A 23,034-nucleotide genomic window follows, 5' to 3' on the forward strand; every position below is an offset into this window, starting at 1 on the left:
TGTGTGTGTGGGTGTGTCTCCATCGCTCCAGCCAAATCTCTCATCTCTTCAAACACTCTTGTCACCATGGTGACAAGTAGAGCAACACACAAGCAGAACACGAGACAGTGGATCACTCATACGCTGCTTGTTGGGAAGCTAATTTGAAATATTCTAGCAATTCAGTTAATGCTTATTGCTACATTCTCTGAGCTTTATGCCTCACAAACACTATCAAGTTACAATGTGTCCATTTTGTTAACTACGTTGCCATATCGGGTTGGTCCTTAAATGTCTTTGTGGAATTATTGTGAGTAATGTTTGATCTATATTTCAAAATGAATTTTTATTACCCTGCCTCGCTCTGTGTTGCATAGACAGGACAATGCGCTTGTTCTGTTCATTTTGATGCTGCAAAGGATCGTGCTCACATGGGGCACCATTTTGTAGGGACCAGTGGAGGCTGGTGGGAGGAGCTATAGGAGAATGGGCACATTATAATGGCTGGAATGGAATTAATGCAGATGAGTCAAACGTGGTTTCCATATGTTTGATGTGTTTGGTACCGTTCCATTACAACCATTACAATGAGCCTGTCCTCTGATAGCTCCTCCCACCGGCCTCCTCTGGTGGGGACATCCTTAAAATACATTCAAATGATACAGTATATGATAAACAAGTATTATGTTGTTACTCCAGAGATGACCCAGGTGCATGGTGGGAAGCCGAGCAGCTTGCCCCTGGTGGAGGTCACGAGTCCCCTCCAATCAGACGAGGAGTACCTGAGCCCTCTGGAGGAGGTCATGGAGATCGGAGAACCACCCTCACGAGGGGTGGGGCCACAGTCTAAATACGCCTTCTTCAAAGATCCTCCCTCCTTTCAGGTAAAGAAGATTCAGGGGGCATCTCAATAGTCTAAGGGGGATTTCTCCCCTCGCCATTGAGTATTCAATGTACCGGCTTTTAGACAGTCTTAGTCTTTTGGTTTGATAGGCAGCACTGAATGACCATGGGGTGACAGAGGGACAGGAGGTTACCATGTCTGTCAAAGTCAGAGGACAGCCTAAACCTATGGTGTACTGGTAAGAATACAGTATTCAGTGTGTTTCAGTACAGTTTGTCATGTCTTTCTCTCGTCTGCTTTTGCAAGAGCTCAGAATGTACCTGTTTTTATCACCTAGGTTGAGGGACAAAGGGACCCTAAAAACCAATGGCAGATTCATTGTGCGTGAGACAGAGGACGGCACCAGTGAAATGATCATCACTTCAGCACAGAGATCTGATGCAGGACTCTACACCTGCAAGATCATCAACGAATACGGAACCAAGCAGAGCGAATGCAAACTAGAGGTCAAAGGTAAAGATCACTCCAAAATCCACAAGACCAGCGTCAGTTACTGACCATTATGGTTGGTGCCAGCTGCATTTTGAAAAAGTTCAAAATCAAATCAAAGTGTATTGTTATCGCAGTTGCAGCAAAATGCTTGTGTTTCTAGCTGCAACAGTAACAAATCTGTGTTGGTCTCTCCTCTGTCTTTTCCCCAGCCTCCCCGGCACAGGAAGCCCTGGCCATCATCCGAGACGTGCAAGACGTGGCGGTGACGGCCGGAGAGTCGGCCATGTTTGAGTGTCACATGACCGGGCCTCTGGATGTGGAGGTAGACTGGCTGTCCAATGGGAAACTGGTTCAGCCGGCACTGCTCAACTGCAAGATGACCTTTAACGGGAAGAGGTGGGTAGGACTAGACCAAGGCTCTCCAAACCTGCTATCGCTCCAACCCTAATCTAGCGCAACTGAATCTAATAAGTAGCTGGTTGATAAGCTGCATCAGGTTTGTTACAATTGGGGTTGGAGTGAAACCCTACAGGAGGGTAGCTCTCCATGAACAGGGTTGGAGTGAAAACCTACAGGAGGGTAGCTCTCCATGAACAGGGTTGGAGTGAAAACTTACAGGAAGGTAACTCTCCATGAACAGGGTTGGAGTGAAACCCTACAGGAAGGTAACTCTCTATGAACAGGGTTGGAGTGAAACCCTACAGGAGTGTAGCTCTCCATGAACAGGGTTGGAGTGAAAACCTACAGGAAGGTAACTCTCTATGAACAGGGTTGGAGTGAAACCCTACAGGAGGGTAGCTCTCCAGGAACAGGGTTGGAGTGAAAACCCACAGGAGGGTAGCTCTCCATGAACAGGGTTGGAGTGAAAACCTACAGGAGGGTAGCTCTCCAGGAACAGGGTTTGAGTGAAAACCTACAGGAGGGTAGCTCTCCATGAACAGGGTTTGAGTGAAACCCTACAGGAGGGTAGCTCTCCAGGAACAGGGTTGGAGTGAAAACCCACAGGAGGGTAGCTCTCCATGAACAGGGTTGGAGTGAAAACCTACAGGAGGGTAGCTCTCCAGGAACAGGGTTTGAGTGAAAACCTACAGGAGGGTAGCTCTCCAGGAACAGGGTTGGAGTGAAACCCTACAGGAGGGTAGCTCTCCATGAACAGGGTTGGAGTGCCCTGGCCTAGACACTATGAAAGGGAAAGGTGCCTCAATACTTTTAAGTGAATTCCTTCCCTTTCCCTTGATTGAATGGATGAGTGCGATAGAGGGTGTGCCTCCAATCTTTGAATTGATTTCCTTTCCATGCCCCTTTCTCCTTCATCCACTCTGATCTGAGAAGATTGGATGGTTTGTCAGAGCACTATGGAGGGGGCCTTCAAAATTCAATTTCTGACATAACAACATTTCATCCGTAAGCAAACTGTGAATGGACATTCACTTTTTGTAATGAAGGAAACAGCCCACACAAGTGGATGTGAGGCAGTGTTAGCTCATGGAGCGTGTAATAAGGTCCAGGCAGCTGACAGAGGGGATTTCTATTACAGGTGCCGGCTGCTGTTAAACTCAGTACATGAAGACGACAGTGGAACCTACACCTGCAAGCTGAGCACTGCCAACGGTAAATGACAACTCCAGAAAGAAAACTGCCTTGCCAAATAATGGGTTTATACGACAGTAATGAATTGCTGCCGTTGTAAGTAATGTAATGATACAGCCACACTATTTGGCAAGAACCAAAAATGATGATCACACAATTTCAACCAATGAGTTAAAACCTCTTTTTTTAATCATTTGTAAATCACTTATTGTCTATAAACTACTTAAAAACCATTAATGTAATTGCTGGTGATTTTCCTTCCTGTTCCAGAGGAGTTGACCTCCAGTGCCCACCTAAAGGTCACTCCCTCCAGGGAGCCCCTGTTCACCCGCAAGCTGGACATCCTGGAGGTCATAGAGGGTCGCACCGCCCGTTTTGACTGCAAGGTCAGCGGGTCCCCATCTCCCATCGTTACCTGGAACCATTTCGGTAAGTATCTCTCTTAGAAAGTACTGTATTTCCTATTGGTACAGAATGGACAGCAAATTGGTAATATAGGCTAGTATGGCTCGTAATGTCTCTTTGTTACCCCAATGGTTGACTCTTTATGAATCTACCATATTGTGTTTATCTCCATCCAGAGAACCCGGTGGAGGAGAGTGAGAATGTGCATCTCCTGCAGGAAGGAGGCCGTTACTCATTGGTCATCACCCACGTCAGCAGCGACACGGAGGGCTTCTACACAGCCGTCGCAAAGAACGCACACGGAAAGGCGGAGTCCACAGCCGAACTCTACACGCAGGAACCGCGGCCCGCTATCTCTTCTCACATGTACGGTGTAAACCATAGACGTGGGGTGATCCCACTAGTCTGAAGTGGCTTCTTCTCCTCATCTCAGTAATTTAAAAACAAATAATAGGAGTGTTTCATTGTCTTCTCTTCTGTATTTCCCTTTCCTTCGGTCTCTCATTATATTTGCTTCCTTCTTCTCTCCAGGGCGAAGCTGGAGAAGATGCCTTCCATCGCTGAGGAGCCGGAGGTTCTGGAGAGCGAGGTGGAGCAGGAGCAGAGGACCATGCCTGACTTTGTCAAGCCCCTGGCTGACCTGGAGATGATCGAGGGGAAGGAGGCGGTTCTAAAGTGTAAGGTGGCGGGCCTGCCCTACCCCACCATCGCCTGGTACCACAACGGCAAGATGATACACAGCACAGACGACAGGAAGATGACCCAGCGTAAGGAAGCAATCTCTCTCTATTTCTCTCTCTCTCTCTATTTCTCTCTCTCTCTGTGTCTCTCTCTATTTCTCTCTCTCTCTCTCTCTCTCTCTCTCTCTCTCTCTCTCTCTCGTTTGCTCTCTCTCATTATTTCCATCCCTCCTCTACTTGCCTCATCTCTCTCTCTCTCCCTCCTCTACATTAGTCATCTCTCTCTCTCCCTCGTCTACCTGCGTCATCTCTCTCTCTCCCTCCTCTACATTAGTTATCTCTCTCTCGCTCCCTCCTCTACCTGCATCATCTCTCTCTCTCCCTCATCTACCTGCATCATCTCTCTCTCTCTCTCCCTCCTCTACATTAGTTATCTCTCTCTCTCGCTCCCTCCTCTACCTGTGTCATCTCTCTATCTCTTCCTCCTCCAGACAGGGATGTCCACAGTCTGGTCATCCGCTGTGTGTGTCATGGCCACGGGGGCGTCTACAAGAGTGTCATCTCCAACAAAGTGGGGAAGGCAGCCTGCTACGCACACCTCTACGTCACAGGTATGGATGGGGACCATCCACCAGCAATCACAGCAACAGGTGCTCCAACCAAAAAAGCCACGAGAATCATTGTGCCAACTGATTACAGTATGGGTGTGTTGGTACATTTGTATTTTCTTTTGGTAGATATTGTTCCTGATCCCCCCGATGGTCCTCCAGTGGTAGAGTCCGTAACAGGGAAGACCATAACACTCAGCTGGAAGAAACCAAAGAGGCTTGACTCTTCCATAGGTATGCCTCAATATAACTGAGAGTCACAGGGACCTGGATTCGAGTTCCTTTCAGGCTCCTCTGGCCTCCAAATGCGCTACACTACAGTAACCCTCATGGTTGTACTTCCAGATGGCAGTTCTTTGATGTATGCAGTGCAGCAGCAGCCTCTGGGTTCCATCCAGTGGAGCATCATAGCCTCCAACCTGAGAGAGACCACCTACACAGTCACCGGTCTCTCCAAGGGAGTCCGCTACGCCTTCAGGGTCCTAGCGGCCACCGCCAAGCTCCTCAGCAAACCCTCCCCCTCCACTGACCTGGTGCAGCTCATGGATAGAGGTGCTTATATAAGCTCCAAGTCTCTACAGTTATGTTGGAGGGTCAAAGGTTAAATGGATTTATGTAAACATAGTGCAAAAGCAATGTCACCAAACACATTGCAGCAGGTGTACAAAAATATTATAATTACATGGTCCTTCGAGCCGGATATGTAGCCAGATATATAGGATCTACTATTGTGAGAGAATGATGGTCTGTCAATACATCCGAGATGGTGGTTTGATCCCCTGATAATTTGACCTTTGATCCCTATCAGGTCCCTATCAGAGGAAAGCTCCCATCATCCTGGACAAGCCTGACGTTGTGTACGTGGTAGAGAACCAGTCCGTGAGCATCACCCTCACCCTTAACCACGTCAATACTGTGGTCACCTGGAAGAGGAGGGGAGTGGTTTTGCTCAACAAGCCAGGGATGTTTGAGATGAGCATGCCAGACGACGACCAACACACCCTAAAGATCCAGAGGGTGAAGAGCACTGACACTGGTCAGCTGGTCTGTACAGCCAACAACCAGTTTGGCAGCGACCTCTGTACCATCCTATTGGCCATGGCAGGTGAGTTTGGGGTCAAAGTTCACCCCTATGTGCAGATCTAGAATCAGCTAACAGCCCTGGTGCTTACTGTAACTATGATGAGGTAAAAAGACGAACTGACCCCAGACTCTCTATCCTCCTTTTCTCCCAACAGTGCGTCCTAAATTTGAGTCCATCATGGAGGACTTGGAAATACATGTAGGAGAGACATCTCGCTTTGCTGTGGTTGTCGAGGGACAACCCGATCCTGATGTTCTGTGGTACAAGGTATGATAAGAGTCAATGGATGGATATCATATCATTAACCACATAAACTTATTCTGCAGTGATTAAGCAGGTTGTTGGATGATTAACTCCTTTGTGGTTCCAGGAAAACAAACCTACTCCTCCATGATAGTTGATTAAGTGGAATTGATTGTGGTTATCTGTTCTGTGGTTCCAGGATGACACTCTGCTGTCAGAGAGCAGTCACTTCACCTTTGTGTACGATGATACGGAGTGTTCCCTGGTGGTGCTGAACGCCCGGCCTGAGGACTCAGGGGTGTACACCTGCACCGCCAAGAACCTGGCTGGACAAGTCTCCTGCAAGGCTGAACTCACCGTCCACAATGGTCAGGACCATAGTCTATATTGTCTGAAAAGTATAAGGATATATATAGATATTGGAATAAGTCTGGAAAACATCTACAAGAATGATACTTAGTGCTTATATAATTGATTAATTACTGTTGATTAACACACCCTTATGGTAAGGTATTAAAGACACACTCTTGTTGAAAAGTGTGCTTTTTCTGCATACTGAATATTGTTAACATAGTACCAAGGCTTTTCCTTGGTACCAAGGCTTTTCCTATTATTTGTTGGATTGCATCTGTTTGTCCTTGTAATATCTCAGCTAAAGCTTGTTGTAATCGAGAGTTAAACAACCAAATCTGCTCCATATGGGTTGGACCACAAGGTGTCTGAGACTATTAAACCATCTGTCAGCCCACACACGCACGCACGCACGCATGCCCACACTCCCACACACACACACACACACACACACACACACACACACACACACACACACACACACACACACACACACACATACCCACACACCCACTAACCCACATTAACCTTGCCGCCTGTTCCAACCCTTTGCCTGCAGTGAGGAAGGAGGTGGTGGAGCCCATGGAGGATGAGGGGTCCATTTTGAGGAAGATGAGGAGGCTGACTGATTACTACGATGTACACAAGGAGATAGGACGGTAAGTCATGGACCAGGCAATCACCAATTTCATCTGCTCAGCCAGGCTATCTCTTCTGTATTTAAAGGCTCTGCGAGTGGTACCTACTATCTGTATTAAATTGCACTGTGAACGGTGGCCACAAAGGTCAGTAGGGGGAATTCCACCACACCAAACAACACACTGCATAATGATAGCAGACAGAAATAGAGGAGAGGTGAGTCACCCGTCAATAGAGGAACACATCACAAAGGCTTTTTGTTTTTCTCTGGTAGAGCTTGGCTTGACTCACCAGAAGTTGAACGATAACAAGGTGTCACGTACTGTTTAATACTCATGTCCCTTTACTTTCTCAACTAGGACTTTTGGTTTCTCAGAACTCAATCCCATTGAAAGATTTGGTCATTCTCCTAGAGTTATTGCAATGATATCATCATTGTGCGACTGTTTTCCAGTGGGGCGTTCTCCTATGTGAAGAGGGTGTCTGAGAAGAAGGGGAAGGTGGAGTACGCGGCCAAGTTCGTGTCTGCGAGGGCCAAGAGGAAGGCCTTGGCCCTGAGAGAGATGAACCTTCTGTCAGAGCTGAACCACGAGAAAATCCTCTACTTCCATGACGCCTTTGAGAAGAAGAACATGGTTGTCATCATCACTGAGCTGTATCCTTTCACTGACTGATTCTTTGATTCATTTCAGTTGTCAGAAAACCCATAACATGATGACCTAACCGGTTCTGCGCATGCGTCCGCGTTCGCCATCGTGTGCCTTCATGCGCATGTTGATTTTGTCTGTCCCCACCAGACGCTTTCACGACACGCAGGTTAAAATACCAACTGTGAACCAACTATATTCATTTGGGGAGAGGTCAAAACACATTAAACATTCATTGACATTTAGCTAATTTGTTGCTAACTAATTTGTCCTGGGCGATAAACCAAAGACAGTACAGTATTCAGATAGGCTAAAACTGCTTTTCCAATAGAAATCCCTGATCACACTTGTAGGCGATGTCATGGTGACGTTGGCTAGCAAAGCTCATGTATAGAAACAGGTCATTCGGTCTCGCGCTGAACTGCGACTGTGCAGGCCGTTAAATCAAAGGCATTCCTTCCATATAAAGTTGTTTTTGTCACTTTGACAAGGTTGGAAAAATAACATGTTCAACTCCTTAAGACATTGGCTCCAATCTAGGTTGTGTCTTTAGATTTTGAGAAGAATCTTTCCCTTCTCAAACACCAAACCCCGGTCTAGTCTGTTTGCTCTGTTTCACAAGTGTTCCCTTAAGTCTTGCGATGTAGCGCCTCTGGATTTAGAAAACATTGGTTTATTTTACCTGAAATGCTTATGGTCCTTTTTTTCTGGATCTTTGTAGAATTTTGACCCATTTTGAGTCACTCAAAGTCGTGTGTTCTCTACTTCAATAATTAATCCACAGATAAAGATGAAACCTAGTTAGTTTTTACTTAGTTTTCTTTGATTCATCTCTCCTCGTTCATTCTTCTTCTTCTTCTTCTTCTTCTGTGGATGTTATATGGCGGTTGGCATTACCACCACCAACTTGACTGGAGTGTGGACCCCGTTCATCTTTCAATCACCCATGTGGGTATATGTTTGTAAAACATATGGAGAGGCGAGACTTGCAGCGCGTCACGTGTCTAAAATAAAACTATTTTAGCACCTGGATACACAGACGCTTGCGAGCAGTTTGGATGAAATGATTGAATAACATGGATGTGTACATTTATTTTGCAACGCTCGCACACGCACCGTGGGCAGTCTGGTCAGCATGTAAGAAGCCACATTACAAGAGATGAACATTTTGAATGTAACATATCCTCTGAGACAGTATTGTATTGGTTGCGACAATGTTGCATCAAAAACTAAAGCCATCAATGTACTCAATTTAGCCCAGATTTCAACCAGAAACCAACATCGTGGTTCCTAGAATTGTTTGTTTTCAAATTATATTCATTTTTGTTTACAGCTAGATCCAATATGGATCAAAATATGGCATTGATCCAACGTCTTTGCATAAAATCCTCTCCATGAACATACCAGAGCCAAGAGCCTTCTTCCCACCTTCTTCCCACTGTGTGGATGAGAAAGAACTGGTGCATAGCATTAATCTCAATGTCCTTTCTGCTCCCCTGGAGGCATGACTGAACCGAAGCGCTACTTTTTCCTGACTCATCACAGATTGGTTTCATTACCAGGAGACGCCATGTGTGGGAGTTTGGTTCATTTATTATAAAAAATGTCATTTGCCTCCCACTTGGACTATCGCGATAAGGTTATCACCATAGACTTATATAACAATTGCATCATTGTATCTGTCTCATGATGGCGCCTGTGAGAGCATGTGCAACGCCATTGAGGCCATCTCCATTTTGAAGTAGTCCACCTTCTACTACGTCTATGAGTTGGTGAACAAACTGAAAGGGTGCATAGTGCCACCTGTACTGTGTTGTTTGCTCACAAGTAGAATTCATTGGCTGATCCCTTCTGATGACACAAATTGAATCATGTGATCCTTCCTTAACCCATAGGAAGTCCCACCCAGTTGATTACTTCAAAATGGTGAAAGTCCTCAATGGCGCTGCCCATGCTAAAATGGGATTTGGGGCACTAGAGTCCTCTATCTATCTCTATGGTTATTACACACTATACTTCTATTCTCCTTAACTGCTGTGTGAAGATGCCATGAGGAACTTCTGGACCGACTGACCAAGAAGACTACTGTCATGGAGTCCGAGGTTTGCCTTGGCCTGTTGGCCTTATGTTTGAGTGTGCTTTGGATTGCATGGAAAAATCAACCAAGAACGACTCAATTATCTTTATCTAAAAGATAGCGAAATTCAGTCAAATAGTTTTTTTTTAATATGTTGCGCATACAAGAATGTAGAAAACAGAAAGTAGAATGTAGAATATAGAATATATAGTGTAGAATATAGACTGTAGATTGTAGAATGTAGAATATATACTGAACAAAAATAGGAACGCAATATGTGACAATTTCAACAATTTTACTGAGTTACAGTTCATATAAGGAAATCAGTCAATCAAAATAAATAAATTAGGCCCTAATCTATGGATTTCATAGGCTCACTCACTTGGGAGCCAGACCCACCCACTGGGAGCCAGACCCAGTCAAACAGATATAGTTTTTCCCCCACTAAATGGTTTTATTACAGACAGAAATACTCCTCAGTTTCATCAGCTGTCCGGGTGGCTGGTCTCAGACAATCACGCAGGTGAAGAAGCCAGATGTGGAGGTCCTGGGCTAGCGTGGTTACACTTGGTTGTGAGGCCGGTTGGACGTACTGCCAAATTCTCTAAAACGACGTTGGAGGCGACATATGGTAGAGAAATTAACATTAAATTCTCTGTCAAAAGCTCTGTTGGACATTCCTGCAGTCAACATGCCAATTGCTCGCTCCCTCAAAACATGAGACATCTGTGGCATTGTGTGACAAAACTGCACATTTTAGAGAGGCCTTTTGTTGTCCGCGGTACAAGGTGCACCTGTGTAATGATCATGCTGTTTAATCAACTTCTTGATATGCCACACCTGTCAGGTGGAGGGATGCTCACTAACAGGGATGTAAACAAATATGTGCACAACATTTGAGAGAAATATGCTTTTTGTGAGTAAGTAAGATTTCTGGGATCTTTTATTTCAGCTCATGAAACATGGGACCAACACTTTACATGTTGTGTTTATATTTTTTGTTCAGTGTAGAATGTAAAATATAGAATGTAGAATACAGAATGTAGAATATAGAATGCCAAATGTGTTAAAGGAGATATTCTGTGCTGCAGATCCGGTCCAGTATTCAGCAGGTGCTTGAAGGGGTCAGCTACCTTCACCAGAAAGACATTGCTCATCTTGACATCAAGGTACATCAGATTTCCACTGTGCAAGGGACAAATACAGTACTTTAATCACAAGCTATTACACAGTGCATTTGGAAAGTACTCAGACCCCTCAACTTTTTCCACATTTTGTTATGTTACAGCCTTATTCTAAAATGTATTTTTTTTAAATTGCCCCTCATCAATCTACACACAATACCCCATAATGATGAGGCAAAAACAGGTTTCCAGACATTTTTGCAAATGGCAGCGATTACAGCCTTGAGTCTTCTTGGGTATGACGCTACAAGATACAAACTTGGCACACCTGTATTTGGGGAGTTTCTCCCAGTCCTCTGCAGATCCTCTTAAGGTCTGTCAGGTTGGATGGGGAGGGTTGATGCACAGCTACTTGCAAGTCTCTCCAGAGATGTTCGATCGGTTCAAGTCCGGGATCTGGCTGGGCCACTCAAGGACATTCAGAAACTTGTCCTGAAGCCACTCCTGCGTTGTCTTGGCTGTGTGCTTAGGGTCATTGTCCTGTTGGAAGGTGAACCTTTTCCCCAGTCTGAGGTCGTGAGCGCTCTGGAGCAGGTTTTCATCAAGGATCTCTCTGTACTTTGCTCCATTCATCTTTGCCTCAATTCTGACTAGTCTCCCAGTCCCTGCTGCTGAAAAACATCCCCACAGCATGTTGCTGCCACCACCATGCTTCACCGTAGGGATGGTACCAGGTTCCTCCAGATGTGACGCTTGGCATTCAGGCCAAAGAGTTCAATTTTGGTTTCATCAGACCAGAAAATCTGTTTCTCGTGGCCTGAGAGTCTTTAGGTGCCTTTTGGCAAACTTCAAGCGGGCTGTCATGTGCCTTTTACTGAGGAGTAGCTTCAGTCTGGCCACTCTACCATAAAGGCCGGATTAGTGGAGTGCTGCAGAGATTTTTGTCCTTCTGAAAGGTTTCCCCATCTCCATAGAGGAAGTCTAGAGCTCTGTCAGAGTGACCATTGGGTTCTTTGTCACCTCCCTGACCAATGCCCTTCTCCCCCGATTGCTCAGTTTGGCCGGGTGGCTAGCTCTAGGAAGAGTCTTGGTGGTTCCAAACTTCTTCCATTTAAGAATGATGGAGGCCACTGTGTTCTTGGGGACCTTCGATGCTGCAGACATTTTTTGGTACCCTTCCCCAGATCTGTGGCTCGACACAATCCTGTGTCGAAGCTCTACGGACAATTCCTTCGACCTCATGGCTTGGTTTTTGCTCTGACATGCACTTTCAACTGTGGGACCTTATATAGACGGGTGTTTGCCTTTCCAAATCATGTCCATTAAATTGAATTTACCACAGGTGGACTCTGATCAAGTTGTAGAAACATCTCAGGAATGATCAATGGAAATGGGATGGACCTGAGCTCAATTTCGAGTCTCATAGCAAAGGGTCTGAATACTTATGTAAATAAAGTATTTCTGATTTTTACAAATTCTAAAAATCTTTTTTTGCTTTGTCATTATGGAGTATTGTGTGTAGATTGCTGAGTTTTTTATTTTTATTTAATCAATTTTAGAATAAGGCCGTAACGTAACAAAATGTGGAAAAAAGTCAAGGGGTCTGAATACTTTCAGAAGGCACTGTATAACAGATACTTCTGCAATTATCAACTTACTTAATATAACAAGGAAAGAATATTTCAAACCCAAGAATACATACTACTCAGATACCAATGTATTTTCCTCACTCAAAACATGTACACTAAAATGAATAACATTACACAAATCAAGTCATAGTTTTACATAGATCAAATTACAGAGGATGGTCTCTAATGTACATTTTATTTGTATTTTTGAATATTAGCATGAAAATCTGTTGCCGATTGGACAGAAACCTAGCTTAATAATTCCCTGTTTTCATCCAACCCACCCAGCCTGAGAACATCCTCATGGCAGGCCGACACAGTGACAAGATCCGCATCTGTGACTTTGGCAATGCCGTCAAACTGGGGACCAATGAAGCCCACTACTGCAAATACGGCACTCCGGAATTTGTTGCCCCGGAGATCGTTAACCAAACGCCAGTCTCCAAGGCAACAGACATCTGGTGAGCACCTGGTCGGGGGAGGGGGCTGGAGACTCCTTTAATCAATTTCCTGATTAACCATGATTTTATCGCTCTCTCCCTCTCTCCTTCATCTTGCCCTCTGAAAGTAATTTCTCTCCCTCTCTCTGTTCACAGGCCTATTGGGGTTATCACTTACCTATGGTGAGTGGTTAAGGTTCTGGTTGGACTAAGAACATGATAAATGTGTCTGGTCGAGATATTCTTAGAATTCAATACACCTTTTGCATTACATTTCTGTCAATCTTGAAATGTAATTTTTCTCCACACTCAATAACCCCAGTAAGCAAAACACCAATGCATATCACCTGGATATTGTTTGCATATTGCCACAGGCTTCAATTGGCCCACGTAAAATGGATTTGACAGCTAGTGAACAGTCTCAATGAAAGACTATCAACATAACATATTTCCCTTCTAGCCTGACTGGTGTGTCTCCTTTTGCTGGGGAGAACGACAGATGCACCGTCCTCAACATCAGGAACCAAAAGGTGGCTTTTGAGGAGAGTATGTTTGCTGACCTCTGTAGAGAGGCCAAGGGATTCGTCATCAAACTGCTGGTGGCTGACAGACTGTGAGTGTTATTGATGATAATGCCTTGGTATAAATTGATTGTAATGAATTCCCTTATATTAGGAATGCAAACAATTTCAACACAAAATAAGACCAGAAAATAAGTGTTTGGGACTTAGTGTTTTATTTGTCACCATGTGATGTTTTACTCTCAGGAGGCCTAACGCTACAGAGAGCCTTCGCCACCCCTGGTTCAAGACTTCAATAAAAGACAAGAGCATCAACACAGCGATCCTAAAGCAGGTCTTATCTCGAAGACGTTGGCAGGTGAGGCATTCATTATTTCTGTAAGTAGTACATTGATTAATGCACTTCAATGAATCCCTTCAATAAAGTACCTTCCAAATTACTCCTTTAACAAGTCCCCTTTTCCCTATCTCTACCCAGCGTTCCCTCATCAGCTACAAATCCAAGATGGTGATGCGCTCCATCCCTGAGCTTCTCAACGACTCGTCCAACCACATCTCTATCGCTGTGGCCCGTCACCTCAAAGAGGGCTCGCCCCCACCCTCCTCATCCTCTGATTCGGATGAAGATGTGGACGAACTCCCCTTCATCCCCATGCCTCTATCTATGGTCTTCTCTGGCTCCAGGGTCTCCCTCAACGAGATACCAGGTGACGAGGACGTCACAGGACTGACTTCCACGGACAATGGGACAGTGGAAGGGCCGTGGTTAACCCGGCACAGGGAACAGCCCATAGAGGAGGTGGTGTCCAAAAAGGAGGCCAAGATATTAGGAAGAAGCAGAGGAACGAGAAAAAAGGTAACAACCGAGGAAGATGGCGGGTCTTCGGAAGAGGAGAAGACTGCAGTGAAAACGAAGAGAGTCCCCCTGAAGAAGGGCTCAAGTGTGGAGGAGGATGACACTCAGACGAAGTCCCGGAGAGCGACAATGAGGAGGGGCAGTTCTGCTGACTCGGCCCTGCTTCTACACATTGAGCCAGAGGAGGGGGCTGTGGAGGAGGGCAAGGAAGACAGCGGCAAAAAAAGCCTTAAAAAGGCAGTTTCCATGGAGCTACCAAATCGGAGCCCCAGCCCTGGGGCGGCTAAGATGAGCCAGGAGGACTATGCCCTCAAATTGGAGCTGATGAGACAAAGGCTGCTGAGGGGAGGCAACAGCAAAAGCGGCCTGCGAGGTCCCCTGCTGGAGACCCTAGGAATGGACGATGAGAGGCGAACCTCATCCCTGGACCGAAACTTGAGGAGATCCAGGGTGGGGGCGCCAGAGCGGTCGCTGGCCAGAGCAGCATCTACCGAAAGTGCAGTGGAGGACACATCCAAAACCAAAATGTTCCAGAAGAGTTCCTCTTTCAGTCAGGGAGACTCGGAGCCCATTCCCCTACACCGGCAGTTTGGAGCCCCCTTAGAGATCCCCACTAGCACATCTATCCAGAGCACTGAGAGGAGAGAGAGTGCTGAAAGGACCCAGGGCATTGAGAGGAACGCACAGGGGAAAGGCCTCCAGGAGGCCACTTCCATATCAGCAATAACGGAGCAGACCAGGCTGGATTCCAGACCTTACTCTCATGGGCCCTCCTCCTCCATACAGCCCACCTTAGCCAAAGAGGACCAACGAGCGAGGGAAGAGCCAGAGGAGAAGAAGAAGAGCAAGTCTGAGGAGACTTCTGAAAGAGATGAAGAGATGGAGAGAAGGACCAAAGCACAGGAGAGGGTTGATAGACACGAGTCGAAGAGGGAGATTTCCCAGGGCAGGTATCCTACTGTGTTAGCTCCTGTGATCGTCATAGAGAAGGAGGATACTGAGGAAGATGAACAGAAAGAGAAGCAGGAGATAGAGGTGAAAGCAAAAGGTTGTGATTCTCCAGGGGTTACGCCTACAGGAAAAACGTCTGCGTATGCCAACGTCATGCAAACTATTATAGTACCATCTGGAAAACATGACAGCAGCCGGAGATCTCAATCTACACCTAGCCCCACATTTCCTGAACACCCTGCCGTCTTCGCTAAGGTGGCCACCGAACGCCCAACAAGCCCAACCATCTCGACTAGCTCGTCTATGGTCCCAGACCGCCCCACCACCCCACGCCAACCTACCACGCCACTCAGAACAGATATCAAGGACATAGACTCGGAGGAAGTCTTTGAATCCAGGTTCAAGAAGCGTGAGTCATCCCTTACCCGTGGGCTCCAGAGACTTATCAGGACCAAATCAGAAGAGAAGTCCCCAACCCTTCCCCGTAAGACAGGCGAGGGTGAGGAGGTATACCGGCCGGGGCGTCTGGGGGCTCCGCTGGAGATGGTGCCCCATGGATTGCAGGAGAAGTCCAAGTCCGTCCAGGACTTGAGGGAGGTGGAGAGAGACACAGGGTCCCTGGGCATCATTGGACGGTTCTCCATGCGCACCAAGAGGACCCCATCCATAGATAAAAAGGAGGAGAAGTCAAAGGAGACTGAGCCAGCGGCCAGTAAGCGCAGGGTGTCCTGGGCCATAGGCCGCAGTAAGAGTCTGGACACGACAGAGCTGGACAATATAGAGGCTCGGAGAGAGCAGGAGGTGAGAGAACGCAAAAAGATGGAAGAGTCGTCTGTCTTCGCCATGCGGCGGAAGTTCGAGAACAAAGTAGCAGGTATCTCAGCCAGTTTGAGGAGCAAGTCAGAGGAAAGGAAGGAGGAGAAAGAGGCCAAGCGACACGTGGAGGAAGAGAAAAGTCGGAAAGATGCAGAAGAAAAGGATTTTAAGAAGGTCAGCGATTCCCCCGTCTTGACGATGAGGAAGAAGTTTGAGAACAAGGTGGCAGGAATTTCTGGGAAAGTCCGAAGCCAGTCAGAGGATAGAAAAGAGATGGACGAAGAGAAGCCAGAGGGAAAGAAAACTCCACTGTTTTCCCGTCATCGACATTCCCAGTCCGAGGGAAGAGGTCTCAAAGAGATGGGGATCCCAGAGAATCAGCTAGCCAAACAGACAAACAAAGAATCCAAAGTGTCCAAGGAATCCATTGGGTCTGCATCAAGCCTTCATTCCGAAAAGTCAAAAAGTCAAAAGTCGCTCAGTAAGTAATATTTATCTTGGTATATTATGCTGGCTAAGATGGCATTGGCAATTTCCATCAAATATCAATCAAATGTATTTATAAAGCCCTTTTTACACCAGTCCTCTTCTGGCTGTGCCGGGTGTAGATTATACAATCTCAGAAAAAAGGTTTCCCAAAGGTTTCTTCGGCTGTCCCCATAGGAGAACCCTTTGGAGAAACCTTTTTGGTTCCAATTTGAACTCTTTTGGGTTTCATGTAAAACCCTCTCGGGAAAGGGTTCTATCTGGAACCAAAAAAGGGTGTCTTCAAAGGGTTCACCTATGGGGACAGCCGAATAACCAGCAGCACAACCAGGTGGACTGGGGATGGGGACAGCCAGGAGTCATCAGGCCAGGTAGTTCTGAGGCATGGTCCTAGATCTCAGGTCCTACGGGAGGGGAGAGTGGGTGAGTGAGTGAGTGTGTGTGTGAGAGAGGGAGAGGGAGAGGGAGAGGGAGAGGGAGAGGGAGAGAGAGAGAGAGAGAGAGAGAGAGAGAGAGAGATGGGGGAATTAAAGAGAGCACACCTAAGATCAAAGGGCACCAGATAAGACAGGATAATTACACCAGATAGGACAGACTGACACTAGCCCCCAGGCACATAAACTATTGCAGCATAGATACTGGAGATATTAGCTCACCTCCTCAGGTTCGTCTGTCTCAGCTGTTTGCCATTATGTCGTGTCCTCCACAGCTCCAGAGACTGACAGGCGGTCGCGGTGGGACAGGTGGGGTCTGGGCAGGATCAGGAAGGATAAGACCCCCTCTCAGACTGACCTCCCCTCAGCCAAAGATGAAGGGTCATCAGGCAGCCTGCAGTACTCCCGCACTTCCTCTAGTACTGTCTGCTAAATCCAGCATCCAGTTGCCTTTATGTTGAATGTGCATACAGAGTTGGAGTTTGGCAATGAAATAGAATAGCTGCACACTGCTTTTACATTCTAGGTTCATTCTCAGTGTTCAATAATATTATTAAGCCACACCCTTGTTTTTCCCAGACTTCCCTCCTGTGTTCCTCATCAAGCTGAGGGACCACGTCTTACTGGAGGGTGACCCTGTCACTCTTAGCTGCCTCCCGGCTGGCAGCCCCCACCCACAAATCAGCTGGACTAAAGGTAAGAACTCATAGAGCTGACAGACACAACACTCTTTGCAACAGCGCTGTCTAATAAAGCTTTACCGTAGGAGCTGCTGCTGAAACGTTGGTCGTTGCCTGTGAAGGGATGATATATTGTCATAACCCATCATAGCTCATACTTACATGGTGCCCTGTGTGAGCACGACTTCCTAAACTTGTGTTGATGTTAGAGATTGCTCATTATTTCCATAAAGTTTCTCATCGAATACTAGATAAACACCTTTTGAAATAGGACTGTAAAAATGACAGTGTAATTATTATTGTTGATGGGTTTACTTGTCCACAGATAAGAGACCACTTGAGATGGACGACAGGATGAGCCTGATCTCCTGTCCAGACGGCAGGCAGCTCGTTACGATCATGAAGACCAGCAGGAGGGACGCAGGGCTCTATGAGTGTGTGGCCAGTAACCCCTTAGCCAGCGTCACCAGCTCCTGCACACTGTCCCTGGCCTGTGAGTAACATGTTATACAGGAAAATGTTATCATCAACGATAATCCCGTCGTTTAGATTTGTGGAGAAACAGGAAAATACAATGTTTTTAAAACCGTTATCTTCTTGTGATAAACTAATATCCTGGACCTGTAAAATCTGTTGGATTTGAATTGCATCCATAACCTTTAGAGTAAACATGACATTTACACTGAATCCAGAAAGGGGTATTTGCCCTTCATTCTAAGCAAAAACATGAATTATTAATCTTTACGATGTGATGAACCTTGAAAGGTTTAGGTAATAGGATTTGTATTTGAGTGTGAATGCAATGCATATTAATGACATGGGCATAAATATTAATGTAGTTTACTTACGGCTGATTAAACTAATGGCCTTTTGCCTTGAATTTACAACCTCTTTCTAATCATTCCAAGAGGAGAGTGCTGTTTATTACAAAAATAAAGATGCGCTCCCAGGTTGGAATCCAATGTGTTAGAGTTAAATAATCAACTGTCACTCAGACAGTCAATCTAGCTACTACAGATTCCAGATCTTAATTTTACCCAGTTTTTCACCGCAGGAAAAGAATCCTGCAGCAACAGGAAATGTGAATTATTTTGTGGATTAGTATTATTATTATTTCTTTGTAGGGGTTGATACATTTTTCGTTACGGCAAATAAAGTCTGACATTTTAAAGTGGAAATTACAAACTTTAGAAGTCTTTTTTTAGTTCCTGCAACAACAGGATGATCAAATTATGATTTGGCATCTGTTGGTTCTTGTCCAGACAGCAGGCTATAAATAACAATATCAATACAAATGTCAAATACCCATCAGCAAAGCGACAGAACTAGGTGACTCCAGACACTTGATGGCCTCTCTCTCTCTCTCTTCAGGTGTCAGACTCAATGCGCTACATTTCAGTTTGATTTTCACAGCTTCAAATTGAATTGCTCTGGGAACACTGTCTGGGCGTCTGCATTACTAATACCGTCTGCTGATGCTACCTGTCTCCATTTGTCATCAATCTGTTGGCTGAGAGATTCCCCAGACTGCTCATCTTGTCTGAGGTCTGAGGCCTTGGCTCGATCAGTCTCAGTGGTGGGCAGCCTTCATTAAAATGCATCATCATATCAGGGTGAAAAGCTATTAGTGCCATGTATGGTTTGCATATTTTTTTTTGCTAAAAACCCATTACTCTGTCCTGGGTGGTTTCTCCTCTTTCCATCGGCTATCTCCATCCTTCCACTCTGCGACACCCCACAATAAAACGTTGTTGTTTTTTACTCAAACTTCCCCCTCCACCAAACCCAACATCTCCCTCTAACTCTCTATTGCTCCTAACACTTCATCTCCCTCCACCCTACCTTCATCTCCCCTCTACCCACCTTCATCTCTCCACCACCCTACCTTCATCTCCCCTCCACCCACCTTCATCTCCGATCCATCCCACCTTCATCCTCCCTTACACCCCATCTCCCCTCCATCCCACCTTCATCTCCCCTCCACCCCACCTTCATCTCCCCTCTACCCCACTTTCATCTCCCCTCCACCCTTCCTTCATCTCCCCTCCACCCCACCTTCATCTCCCCTCCATCCCACCTCCTTCTCCCCTCCACCCCACCTTTATCTCCCCTCCACCCCACCTTTATCTCCCCTCCATCCCACTTCATCTCCCCTCCACCCCACCTTCATCTCCCCTCCATCCCACCTTCATCTCCCCTCCACCCCACCTTCATCTCCCCTCCATCCCACCTTCATCTCCCCTCCACCCCACCTTCATCTCCCCTCCATCCCACCTTCATCTCCCCTCCACCCCACCTTCATCTCCCCTCTACCCCACTTTCATCTCCCCTCTACCCCACCTTCATCTCCCCTCTACCCCACTTTCATCTCCCCTCCACCCCATCTTCATCTCCCCTCCATCCCACCTCCTTCTCCCCTCCACCCACCTTCATCTCCCCTCACTCCCACTTTCTTCTCCCCTACACCCACCTTCATCTCCTCTCCAACCCACTTTCATCTTCCCTCCACCCTACCTTCTTCTCCCCTCCACTCCACCTTCAATTCCCCTCCACCCCACCTTCATCTCCCCTCCACCCTACCTTAATCCTCCCCTCCACCCAACCCTCCTCCCCCTTGTCACACCTTCCAGGTGTCCCCAAAAGGCCAGGCACACCAGAGGTTCCCCAGACGTACAACAACACAGCCCTGGTGCTATGGAAACCAGCCGACACCAAGCCCCCTTGTAGCTACTCTCTGGAGAGGAAGACAGAAGGTGGGTTGACATTCATCTCCTAGCATGGAGTCCAAACTGATGTCACGATTGACACTGAGAATATCAATTTGGATTCCAGGCTAGTCATCTCCATGAACTCAAGCAAATATTAATGTTTGATTTATTTTACAGCCCACTTCACCCAAATATATTACCCTTATTGACGGTTGGGTAGGAAACACCTTTGGCTGTCACTTTAAACACTACTGTGCAGTGAATAACTCAAACACTGGGCAAATAGTCACAGTACAAACTGGCCACATAGACTGCTAATGAGCCCTATTTCATCACGCTTTATAAGTCATTATGGTCTCATAATACGGTGAATCCTCGTAGAGCCTACATTGTTAGGATTGTATCAAAGTGGGAATGACATGAATGTTAATATGATTTCAGGACTGATTGAATTGGATGGCTTCATACCTTGTATTACCACACAGCTACTGCCAGGCTGGGCTTTGGATGATTGTTGTCTGCGTTTGTTCATTGGATTGTGCCCCACTATCTCCTCATTACCATGTGAATGTTATTGTGTTATTGTGTTATTCCTCTGTATGAGTTGTGACTATGACAGATAATTATGGCTCCATACCACCTTAGTGTACAGCTGATATTGTAAACATAACCTTCGTCTGTTTCACCATCAACATGAAACACTATCTCCACCTTGTGTGAATTATAAGTACTGCAACAAATGACAGTGGTGCGTAAAGTCAAAGTGACTCATATAATTTGGCTATTTGACCATATTGATATAACATAACGCAATTGGCAATCATATAAATGAAGCATTCTTTTCTTTCTCCTTTCAGGTGATGCCAACTGGCTGATCATAGCGACTGGAGTGGCTGACTGTTACTACAACGTCACAGACCTGCCACCAGGGGGCGCCTTTAGGTTCAGAGTGGCCTGCGTCAACAAGGCAGGACAGGGACCCTACAGCAGCACATCGGACAAAGTCAGCCTGGACTCAACAGGTGCTGAAACACACCTTTTGGACAGGGGGTTCAAATTCTGTAAATTGTGTTAAATTGGTTCAAAAGAGGTGGTAAAGAAAGTTCTGCCGTTTTTTCTGTGTTGTTGCAAATTTGTTTCACAGAATGGTTATGATAATATGATATTGAAGAGAGATGTGTTTGCTTTGCAGTAGGCGTGTCCTCTCCAGCGGTGGCCATTGTGAAGACAATCTCCTCACCTCCCTCCCACCCTGCCCCAGCAGCTACCACCTTAGTGACTGTTATCCCAAAGGTCAAACCAGCAGTAATGCAACCTCCTGGTAAAACGGTGTCCACTGTCTCTCCCTCTTCACCCTCCCTTACACAGACGTCTCTAACCTTCCCTGCTCCCACCGCAGCTCTCTCTCCCTCTACACCTTCGGCCCCCGCCAGCCCTGCCATCACAACCCCTCCAACTGAACCCCTGACGGTCACCCCTACCACCCCTCCAACTCTCCCCTCCCCGCCTGCAGTCAAACCTCCTCCCTTCGTCCTCCCCAAACCCCAGAGTCCTGTCAATGTGGTCCCACCCATGACCCAAACCCCGCCCATCTCTCCCCCTCTCCCCCTCGTTACACCTCCTTCCACCCCCACCAAGCCCGTCATGGCATCCGTTCCTACCTACGCCACTGCCCGTATGGCCCCCAGCCCCCTCCAAGCCCCCTCCTTCTCCCCCCAAGTGCTCCAGGTCAGCAGTCTGAGCCCAATAGGGGAGGGGCGGGGCACCCCTATTCGAGGGACCCCCAGGGACCGCACCACACTCAAGCCGGGTGAGACAGCTCTACGACAGGGAGTCCCACAGAAGCCCTACACCTTCCTGGATGAGAAAGCCAGGTGACTGAGATGTTAGAGATGTGGTCAATATTTCTACAGCTACAGTAGTACACTATTACACCACACAGTATTGCTATTACTCCTACTACTACTACTACTTATATGGTTCATTTCAGTCAGGGAAACTGGCTTCATGTTTAACCACACTTTATTGAGTGATTAAACCGCCGTATTGTCTCTGTCTGGCCAGAGGGCGGTTCGGTGTGGTCCGGGAGTGTCGAGAGAATGCCACAGGACACGTCTTCATGGCTAAGATCGTTCCGTACGACCAGGAGACTAAGAAGTCCATCCTGCAGGAGTATGAGATCCTCAAGTCTCTCCACAACGACAAGATCATGACCCTCCACGAGGCCTACGTCACCCCACGTTACCTGGTACTGGTGGCTGAGTACTGCACTGGCAAGGAGCTGCTCCACAGCCTTATAGACAGGTGTGTGGAGCATGATGCTCACACACACACACACGTACACACACACACACACATACACAGACTTGCACACTGCTCTCAGCTGTGCTCTACAACATATCCGTGGAATAAATCTATTTTCCTGCTAAGGTTCCGTTACTCGGAGGATGACGTGGTGTGTTACCTGGTTCAGCTCCTTCAGGGTTTGGAGTACCTCCACAACAGACGCGTCCTCCATCTAGACATCAAGCCTGACAACGTCATGGTCACCAACCTCAATGTCATTAAGATCGTAGACTTTGGCAGCGCGCAGAACTTCAATCCTCTCTCCCTCAAACAATACAACAGCGGCCTGGGCACACTGGAGTATATGTGTGAGTTGGTAACACTATTGAATTTCCCACTGGTATCTGGAACTGGTACACGCCAAGTACATCTTGGGTAATAAGCTGTTATCATCACCTTGATCAC

The 23,034-nt window shown here is 46.7% G+C and overlaps 1 protein-coding gene across 12 annotated transcripts in view; it reads left to right on the plus strand.

The window, feature by feature from the left end:
- LOC110496998 (striated muscle preferentially expressed protein kinase) overlaps positions 1–23,034 on the plus strand; it is a 60,980-nt gene that overhangs the window by 35,366 nt on the left and 2,580 nt on the right. For 6 of the 12 annotated variants that reach the window (XM_036951933.2, XM_036951931.2, XM_090207832.1 and 3 more), the window contains 31 exons: positions 679–863; positions 973–1,061; positions 1,161–1,336; positions 1,525–1,711; positions 2,853–2,926; positions 3,176–3,334; positions 3,487–3,676; positions 3,842–4,077; positions 4,482–4,640; positions 4,728–4,832; positions 4,944–5,150; positions 5,407–5,703; positions 5,837–5,949; positions 6,125–6,293; positions 6,836–6,935; positions 7,370–7,570; positions 9,607–9,664; positions 10,731–10,808; positions 12,680–12,852; positions 12,988–13,014; positions 13,292–13,444; positions 13,599–13,710; positions 13,831–16,456; positions 17,171–17,314; positions 17,475–17,591; positions 17,901–18,068; positions 20,206–20,328; positions 21,141–21,305; positions 21,476–22,157; positions 22,348–22,587; positions 22,714–22,937. In XM_036951933.2, the coding sequence (XP_036807828.2) occupies positions 679–863; positions 973–1,061; positions 1,161–1,336; positions 1,525–1,711; positions 2,853–2,926; positions 3,176–3,334; positions 3,487–3,676; positions 3,842–4,077; positions 4,482–4,640; positions 4,728–4,832; positions 4,944–5,150; positions 5,407–5,703; positions 5,837–5,949; positions 6,125–6,293; positions 6,836–6,935; positions 7,370–7,570; positions 9,607–9,664; positions 10,731–10,808; positions 12,680–12,852; positions 12,988–13,014; positions 13,292–13,444; positions 13,599–13,710; positions 13,831–16,456; positions 17,171–17,314; positions 17,475–17,591; positions 17,901–18,068; positions 20,206–20,328; positions 21,141–21,305; positions 21,476–22,157; positions 22,348–22,587; positions 22,714–22,937 (7,737 nt within the window). Of the gene's footprint in view, positions 1–678; positions 864–972; positions 1,062–1,160; positions 1,337–1,524; positions 1,712–2,852; positions 2,927–3,175; positions 3,335–3,486; positions 3,677–3,841; positions 4,078–4,481; positions 4,641–4,727; positions 4,833–4,943; positions 5,151–5,406; positions 5,704–5,836; positions 5,950–6,124; positions 6,294–6,835; positions 6,936–7,369; positions 7,571–9,606; positions 9,665–10,730; positions 10,809–12,679; positions 12,853–12,987; positions 13,015–13,291; positions 13,445–13,598; positions 13,711–13,830; positions 16,457–17,170; positions 17,315–17,474; positions 17,592–17,900; positions 18,069–20,205; positions 20,329–21,140; positions 21,306–21,475; positions 22,158–22,347; positions 22,588–22,713; positions 22,938–23,034 lie in introns of those variants that run through there. The other 6 variants (XM_090207831.1, XM_036951932.2, XM_090207835.1 and 3 more) reach the window with 4 other exon arrangements.

Source organism: Oncorhynchus mykiss, chromosome 18 (genome assembly GCF_057628025.1).
Source record: "Oncorhynchus mykiss isolate SJ-2025 chromosome 18, ASM5762802v1, whole genome shotgun sequence".
Lineage (NCBI taxonomy): Eukaryota > Metazoa > Chordata > Actinopteri > Salmoniformes > Salmonidae > Oncorhynchus > Oncorhynchus mykiss.